Source organism: Pan paniscus, chromosome 3 (genome assembly GCF_029289425.2).
Source record: "Pan paniscus chromosome 3, NHGRI_mPanPan1-v2.0_pri, whole genome shotgun sequence".
NCBI classification, from domain to species: Eukaryota; Metazoa; Chordata; class Mammalia; order Primates; family Hominidae; genus Pan; species Pan paniscus.
Genome location: NC_073252.2, coordinates 9667918 through 9677260, shown reverse-complemented (window position 1 = coordinate 9677260; position 9343 = coordinate 9667918). Strand labels below are relative to the sequence as shown.

The 9343-nt window shown below is 44.7% G+C and overlaps 1 protein-coding gene across 1 annotated transcript in view; it reads left to right on the top strand.

Annotated features, from left to right (window-relative positions):
* Window positions 1-686: 686 nt before the first annotated feature.
* LOC134730254 (brahma-associated protein of 60 kDa-like) overlaps window positions 687-9343 on the top strand; it is a 401335-nt gene continuing 392678 nt past the window's right edge. The window contains exons 1-2 of the mRNA XM_063603722.1: window positions 687-1232; window positions 6944-7109. Of these exons, the coding sequence (XP_063459792.1) occupies window positions 688-1232; window positions 6944-7049 (651 nt within the window). The 5' untranslated portion in view covers window position 687 and the 3' untranslated portion in view covers window positions 7050-7109. The remainder of the gene's footprint in view (window positions 1233-6943; window positions 7110-9343) is intronic.

The following is a 9343-nucleotide window of genomic DNA, read 5'->3' as shown; positions in this document are numbered from 1 at the left end:
GACTTGAAATTTTGCCAAACAGGCACAATCTTAATACGATCGGCCTTACTAAGGCTAAATGGCCTTACCCGTGGTAGAAATTGACACATCATTATATTAAAAAATCTCCACGAGTGATTGATTTTACTCTGCAGCCAGGGTTTATGTCAAGTGTGAGGATGATGAGCAAGAAATTCAATACCTTGGCAAACTGGTTGGAGAGGAAAGGACTGTGTCCAGGCAGAGCTCATATCATTATTTATTGTTTAATCTATTTAATTAAACATGTAATTTACCCACAAACTGTGGCTGACATTATATGTACTCCTGAGCCACATTAAGATGTACTATTTGTGCTGTGAAATTCTATGGGATTTGACAAATGCATGGTGGTAGATCTCCAGCCATTATTAAAGCATAACACAGAATGCTTCTTATTCAAGCTCGTCTTCCCTCCACATAGAGGGAATCAATCGACTTTTGTATACTGATTTTTGAATTTGCTTCTTTATTTCCATCTTCTTTAATTAAAGCACAAGATATCGTACTCAATTTCCATTTGATCTTCCAAAAGAAAAGTACTGAATAATCTACACCTGAATTTCAGTGATTCAGACTCAGGTCCACCGCTAAGGCCAAACGTCCTGTGCTGCCACCTCATGGCCGGCAGAGGGCAATGAAACCCATCTTTCCGGCCATGCAGGGCGCATGCGCGGTCTGCCTCCCGCGGCGGGCCGGGTCTCCAGGGAGGACCTGAGTTTTCTTCACCCATGGTCAGGGAGGCGCCATCGCCCTGGCTTTGGGGCTGGGGCCTCCGGGGAGGTTCCGGTAGGGGCGTTGGAGAGGCCGCTCTTTTTGCAAGGCCCGAGACGGCGGGACCTGCGCAAGCCGCCCTATTCCGCGCCCTCAGGGCGTCAGTATCCGCCTCAGGCCGGATACCCCCTCTGGGCCCGGGTGCCCCCGCTGGGCCCGGAGCATCCTCCGCGCTGCCCTCCCAGAGCCCCGCAGAGGCTGAGGTGGCACGGGTGGGGGGGCCTGGCTCCGCGAGAAGCGGCGGCAGCAAGGGCTGGAGGACCGGGGCTACGGGGCTCTGGGGCGTCTGGCCTGGGTGGGACTGAGCCCATCCAGGGACTGGGACTCCGGGGTTCTGGTGTAGGTGAATCCGGGGCAGGCTCAGGACCAAGTCCCTCTCCTTCCACCAAGGAGCGCTCAGAGGCCGGCGGGAGCTCCAGGTTCACCTCCTCTTCCTCCAGGTGTTTACTTTTCCTTTATTTCTGTGAGGCCAGAAATTGTCGCCATCCTTCACATCGGTGAATCGGGACCCTAACACTCATTACCTCAGGTTTATTGTTATTGCCATTAACAGTGTTGGTGGCATTATCACTAAGATCATCATTGTTATTATTATTGTCATTCGTGATTATTAGCAAGTGTGTTAATCATTTTGTCTCACTATGCATATATATATATATATTTTTTTTTTTGGGGGGGGGATTGGTTTTGTATGACGTTGAATTGAGCTTCTTTAATCTTGACCAATGCTGTCAGATTTCTGAAGAGAATTCCGGAGGACAACTCCTGCCTTTCAGAGCAGCCACAGAATTTCGTGGGCACAGGAGATCACCTAGAATATTCCCCTTTCTTTGCACAGCAACCTTGGGAAATATTGGCGACCTGGCTCTGAGATGAGGTAGAAAAGACTGGATACTGGGGCAAGTGTTAGCACCTCCACTGGTGTTTTTATGAAGCTAAGCGCACTGTCTCCCACGTAGACTTAGAATAAAATCTGATGGCTCTAAAGGGCCATGGCTGCCCTTCCTGGGACTTCCTGGGAACCTTTAAACCTTCTGTGGTTCCTGGAGTAGGTAGGTTGCCAAGTCTGTGCCTCATATGGTAGCACCAGTCTTTTCTGGGCCAACAAGAGCACTTAGAGTGTTTCCAGACGCTCAGGCATGCTGACTCTTTTCCTCCCTTCTGTTCAATGGCAATTCACTGGGTCCCTGGCTGACATAGAACATCCTGCAGAAGGTTGGGCTTGGGTGACTTCCTGGCCAGACTTCCTAGGCAGTCATCTTTGAAAACCTTGAAGAGACTCACAGAGGCCATTCACTGGTATTTCATGACTTTAAGTGGGGTTTCTGGATCCTTGAGTTTACTTAGAATATTTGAACGGCTCTGAATGGCCAAGAAACCCTCCCTGGTCTTAGAAGCTGCCAAAAGCTATTACTGGGCCTCTGAAGAGACTTTTAAATTTTTCCAAGTACATTTGGGCATAGGAAACTTTTCCAGGTCTAGCTGAGCCAGCTCAGGTCGAGTCCTGAAAAACTGGTGGGTACTGGGGGATCTCATCTTATGAAAGAGCAATTGGTGGCAAAGCTGGGCCTCCAGGACAGCTGTGTGTGTATATGTCTGTAGATCATGCCTTGTAGTCATCTTTGGTAACTGAACACCATTTGTGAATGGATAAACTATATTCATTGCTGTACAATAATGAAAAATTCATATGAACAATGGCAGTAATAAAAATATTGATGGATATTAACAGGAATAATGATCATCATGATACTAGTACTAATGGTTTTAATACTGATAATAAACTAACCCTATGGACTTGGGACATATAAGTTTTCCATAAGTGGATAATAGGCATAAATATTTGGCTGTGTAGGGCTATTTCAAGTCCCAAAAAGCAAGGATGAACATCTAGAATGAGAAGAAAAACAATCTGGAGGTTAGTATGTGCACACCTGGGGACTCCTGCGTTAACTTCTGGTGTTTCAGCCTAAGAGGGAATGTTAATATAATCCTGGTCCTGGAACACCATGCTGACCAACACCTACCAGCTTTCAGTAGATAAGACAGCTGGCTGATGGGGTAGCGATCCAGAGAAGGCATGGGTCCACACCTGCACATGTTGCCCAGTGGCAGAGTTCATGACAAGCAATAAGCTCCAGGACAATGTCATTCCCAGCCACCTGGCTGTCATCTGCTCTTTCATGGCCCCTCTCTACTGGTACCTCTAGGCACTGGCATGTCCTCCAGAGGCTGTAGGAGGGCATGATACTCAGTACTCTCCCACCTGCAGGAGGCAAGAATGATGGAAACAGCTAAATACCATGGCTTCTGGATTTTTTTTGGTGGGCATGGCATATTTTGCATTTGCTTTAATAATGGTGGGACCCAGTCAGTGGCTTGTAATACAGATCTAGATGGCTCTGGACACCTGTAGAGATTTTGACAATTTCCAGAAGGTCACAAGTTCTTGGAGGACTTTTTCATGAGTTCTTTGACTGAAAAGATGGTTCAAAGAGCTTCTATACTGACTTAGAAAATGTTGCAGAGGCCAGGTGCGGTGGCTTATGCCTGTAATCCCAGCACTTTGGGAGGCCAAGGCAGGCAGATCATGAGGTCAGGAGTTTGAGACCAGTCTGACTAACATGGTGAAACCCCCTCTCTACTAAAAATACAAAAATTAGCCGGGCGTGGTGACACGCACCTGTAATCCCAGCTACTCAGGAGGCTGAGGCAGGAGAATCGCTTGAACCTGGGAGTCGGAGGTTGCAGCGAGCCAAGATCGCGACACTGGACTCCAGCCTGATCGACGGAGCGAGACTCATCTCAAAAAATAATAATAATAATAATAATAAAATAAAAATAAATAAATAAATAAATAAAATAAAAAGGAAGAAAAAATAAAATGTTGCAGACACTCTGGTGAACAAGTAGGCCCTCTCCTGCCACTCCAGGTAAAAGTTTCTTGGCCAGAAACCTGATTTAGCAATATTCCTTCATCTTAGGTGGGTAACAGAAAGCCATTCATGACCTATCCAAGCATGGAGAGGAGATTTGACTTAGAAAACTCTTAGGTGGACTAGTTGGTGAAAGAAAGTGCATTCTAGGGCTCACAAGCCTACACATAGAGTTGCTATCACATAAAGCATATATATGAATTCTTTCTTAGCCCATGGCAAGATGAGGGTGCACTTCATCAGTCTCCTATGCTGGTATGAATAGGTACTTGCCTGAAAAATAAAAGAATAATTCAGGAAGCCCATTCTTCTACAGGACACCAGGCAGTACAGTAGGAGTCCTGGGGTTGCTGTGGTATTTATGTTTTAAGGTTGTCTTTTAATCATCTTCAGCAAATTCAACAGTCTTCAGGAACATAAAAAAAAATTCAACATTGCATAAAAACGACCACAAATATATCCATGATAAAGAACCCTACCAATATAATAACATTAAAAACAATCATAATGGTGATGATATAAATGCCAATTTAATGAAGAGAGTAATAAAAAAGCAGATATTTAAGAACATATTCCTGTAAGCCTGTGACAGTGTTCCCATACGAGCCCTCATGTTATTGATTAGATGGAGAAACTTAGGGCTACATCTTGAAATATATTCTGTGATGGCAAAGAAGAGTGGCAGTGGGGAGAATAATTCTGAGCCACATGAGAGCATGGGCAAAAGTGGAGATACCTGTGCCATGTGGAAATACATTACAAATGGACTATGGCAAAGGGTCTGGCCAGAGTCTTGCCTGACACAGGTCGTACAAAAGCCTTCAGTAGTTCACCCCAAGAAATAGCTGGTCCAGGCTGTAGATGAGAGGCACTGGGCAGACAGATCCACACCTGCCTCCTGAGTCTCAGAAGTCTGGTGTGCATCGAACATTAAGCCCCTAGCCTACTGAGACTTCACCTCCCAGCTGGTCTTCTACCATCTGATTCTTGAGCCCCATCACGTTAGTGTCATCTCCATACTGGAATTGCCAACAATGTCTGATGGACGGTTTCACCCTGGGTACTTGGTACCGGCAATGTATGAAATACCAGAAGGGAGGCTCCAGGGCTTCCATAGAAGACACATTCTAAAGTTACTCAGGTGATCAAATGGTCATCTCAGAGATTTTCAGTAGAACTGCAGCATTTTGTCAATACCTGAGTGAATGCAGAAACTATCCAGAGGCACGGGCATTCTAGGAAGCTCCCTGTGTAAATCAAATACAAGGAATATCTACTTCTGGGCTCAAAAGCTAACTTAGAGGGAAAAAAAGTGAGATGCTGGCAGAAGGCAAATAACTCCACTTCAGTTCCCAAGAGAAAAATGGTTCTGTAACCTCTTAGTTTATTTAGAAAAATTTTGGAGCCTCAGGAAGACCCAGTATATCATTCCTGATGTTTCCAGGACAGATTGGACTGCTTAGGCCTTTGGGAATATTCTAAGTCCTCTCAGGTTTCCATGGGAGACTGTAACTCTACTCCTAGAGCTCACACCACCCACGAGCAAGCTCATTGTTTTCTAAATATTCCAAGGAAGCAAATCCAGGGTATGCCTGTATTGGTGAGTTTCACTTTGGACTGGCAGGAGAAGACTGAGAATAATACATCCTGAGTTCACTTGGTAAAGGTAGGGGAGCCAAGAAGTCCAGATCTGGAGAGCACCTGCAACACCAGATGGCAGAAGGACAGTAAAGAGGTAAAGTCAGCTATGGAGTTGGAGCTTCATGTTTACTGCATGTAGGATTCTGAGTTCCAGGACTGATGGGCTGGTGGGGATCAGAGACGTGTCTTCCTTGCAGGGAGCCAGGCCAAACCAGCCATCTGGTTGCACTACTGAAAGTTTTTGTGTGCCCAGTGGTGGGCAGGACACAAATCACAGTCCCTTCACCTCTGGCTGGTAGTTGTTGATGAGAGAGTTTTGTACACAAATGTTCATTTTAGTCCATGGTCTCCTGCGGCTTGCTTTTCTTTCACCTCCTGTTTTTGATATTTGCCATCATGGAACACATTTCATAGAGAAATTCTTTGACTCTGACTCCAAATTACACAAGGAGGACCCAATTTGTGAAGTTTTCATATATTTAGGGGAAGCTCCACATTAATTTTTGTATCCTTATGTTTATATTGTCACCAGTATTAAAATTCGTACTATTTAGGTCATTGCGTTCATTATCATGAGTATTAATTATTTTTCATTTATCATTTCTTTTTATTGGTTAATTTTTGTGGCAGCTGTTATATAACAATCAGTAGAGTTTCCCTATTCATGAAAGAAGTCCAAATTAATGGAGATAACTGGGAGTGTTACTTTACAGGTATGTAAATACAGATAATCTTGGCTGGACTGTGGCTATATTGTCTGGTGTCCCTTTGAGGGTGAAGCCTCTTGTATTATTCTAAGTGACCTCTGGAGAAAGCAACTGTCTCATAATTGCAGGGACGACTTGAGAAGGCATCCTGAGCCTATGCAGAAATGCAGAAACACTTCCACGATCTAAACAACCTATGTGAAGGCCTGAAAGCCAAAGCAAGATCCTCTTATTACAAAGCTGTCCAACAAAAAGTTTTCCAAGTAACACTGGAGGTCCATCAGTCACTCTTCCAGGTCTGGAAATGCCAGAAATGTCCTCCTTGGTCCTTCTGAGAGCCAAGATCTTTTCAAAATCACCTCAGAAGCCACAGAACCACTCCATCCTACCTGAAATTGCAGGATGACTCTTCTTTTGACCAGAGTCTCAAAAATATATTCGTTGATAGTTTTGATTCCTGGGTGCCGCCATTGCTTGCAAAAGATGTGCCAGAGACTAGACATTTTCTATCTCCTCACTTGTCCGGGGAAGACTGAAGTTTTACTGAAACACAGAGATGGGAATCTGACCCACTGAGCAGCCTCAGGATTTTCTAAGTCTTCCAAGCAGAGTGGAAATACTAGTGAGGACCCATTGCACCCCTGATGGTCTGGAATCACATAGGACGATGCTTTCAAACAACTCTAGGTGGAGATACATTTTCTGAGATATTCCAAGGAGGAGGGACACAATTGGACCAGATGTTAGAAGGAGAGCTGAGCATTAAATGCCTATGTAGTGTTTGCAGCTTGGTGTCCCATGCAGAAGGGGAATCTGGGCCCTGGTGTTAGAATTCAGTGTAATTCTGGGTTCCTGCTTTCCTTCCAGGAAATCCCACTTCCAACTGGATGAACTACTGAAAGCTGCTGAGTGTCCTGCAGCAGGTGAGCTGTGGCTAGAGCCCAAGGATGAAGGGGGCTCCCTCACTCTGTGACTGTGAAGAGGAAGCCTGAGGTGTAGCAGGCCCTGGCCCCAGAAGTATGGAAAAAATGAGGTAGGGAGGGAGGGGACCTCAGGAGAAGACTGAGGTCTACAGAATCCCAGGGTCAAGGGGATGGTACGGTGTCCTGGCACTGTCCTTGATGTTCCAAGAAGGATGAGAACCCATCTCCTGAATAAAAACTTCACATGGGGTGAGGAGGGGAGGCCAAGACAGCGACCAGCCTTACAGCAATTTTAACCAGAAATGCACACAGACCCTGGACCCCATCACAGGAGTGCAGGCCTAGGACTGTCTCCAGGTGATGCATAGCTCCCTTGTCAGGTTAGTGGGTGCAGGGATTGTGACGTCTGCAGGGGTGTGGAAGGCTGGGCAACGGGAGTAGCTTACTGGGCTGGACCAGAAATACTGAACTTCTTTTCCATCAGTGAAATCCGCTTCTGGGTCAGAAAAAAACTGCGAGTTCTAGAGGGGCAGTGCCTAGGAGGAGGTCAGGTCCTGAGCCTTCCTGGTTTGACCCCCTCCCACCCCCTGTGTTTCTGGGTATGTCCTCACTTCCACCCAGCAGATCCTGAGTCTCTTCCTTTGAGTCCCTGTGAGTGTGTTGTGTGCAGTGGGGCCGGGCTGCTTCATCCACTGCAAGTTAAATGCTTCCAATACTTTCCGGCCAAAGCTTAGAGTTGTCAGACCACTGACTTTGAATGTGGATCTGGTTCCTTGTGGAACAGAGTAGTAGCTATTGAAGTTTAAAGTCACTTTCGTGCGTGGATGGTGAAGAGGCAGGCTGTTCAGGCATAACTGCCCTCAGGCCTGGAGGGCTGTGGAGGTCACCGTGGGCGGTGGTTGGATCTGGAACCTCTGTGTCTCTAGACTTTCAACTATTTCATTTTTTCTTTTGTAGTTTTTGTTTGTTGCTTGCTTTTTTTCAATGGGAAGTAGAATGTAAGATGCCAAACTCAGCCTGTGGGGAACATGGATTTTCACAACAGCAACCACAGAGCGTGGTTTCCATTTCTATTCCCTGTTCAGGTGGGAGGCAGAGAAGGAAATCAGGTGCTCAGTTCCAGGGACATCACAGGACTAGGACATGTGCAGTGAGGGTGGAAGGCGGAGGCATTGCTTTAGGAGAATAAAATTACTGCATGCATACACATATGTAGGTATATGGATGCATGTACACAAACATGCATATTTATAGATTCTGTTCTCCGTCTGTCTATATAATTTTCTTTAACACTTGATATGATTTCTAAATTTAAATACCTTTGAGACAAACGTGAATTGTGAAGGGATTTAAAAATGTCAGTGAAAAATGGAATTAACAATAAAAATATAAATATAAACTTTATTTCTCAATAGAAGCTCTACTGAGGTCCAGACACTCCATTAAGGGATGATCCCAGCCATTCAGTCCATTGCTAAAGAACTGAGGGTAACGGGAATTTAACCGTGTCAATGCAGTCTTCTATTATTAACTAAAGAAAAATGGGTGCCCTTTACAGTTATTTTAAGATTAGGGAAAAAAAGGTCAGAAGAAACCAAATCAGGACTGTAATGTTGATGCCTAATAATTTCCCATGAAAACTCTTGCAAAATTACCCATGTTTGATGAGAGGAAGGCATAGAAGTGTTGTTGTGGTGCAGAGGGACTCTCTAGTGATGCTTTACAGGGCGCTTTTCTGCAAAAGTATTTGCTAATTTTCTCTAAGAACTCTCCTAGTAAGCAGATGTTATGGTGCTTTAATCTTACAGAAAGTCAACAAGCAAAATGCCTTGAGCATCCCAAAACCTCCATGGCTTTTGCTTTTGAGAAGTTTGCTTTTGCTTTGACTGGACCACTTCTACCTCTTGGTAGCCATTGCTTGAATTGTGCTTTGTCTTCAGGATCTTACTGATAAAGCCAGTTCCACTCCCTGTTATAATTCTTCAAAATAATGCGGCAGGATCTTGATTCCGCTTACTCAAAATAGTCACTAATAGCTCTGCTTTTGTCCACTGCTCATCTAAGCACAAGGGTATTTGGGACTCACCAAACGTAAAGTTTCTCAACTTTCACGTTATAGTCAGTATTGTGTAAGCTGAACCAATTGAGATGTCTGTGGTGTTGGCTATAGTATCTCTTGTTAATTGTCAATCCTCCTCAATTAGGGCATAGAAACGATTTTTTTTTTCTCAAAAATTGGTATGGATGTCCCTCTTCTGTTGACTGCATCTTCAACATTGTATTATCTCTTCTTAGAATAAGGTATCCATTTGTAAATGACTGATTCTTCAGGTCATTTTTCCCA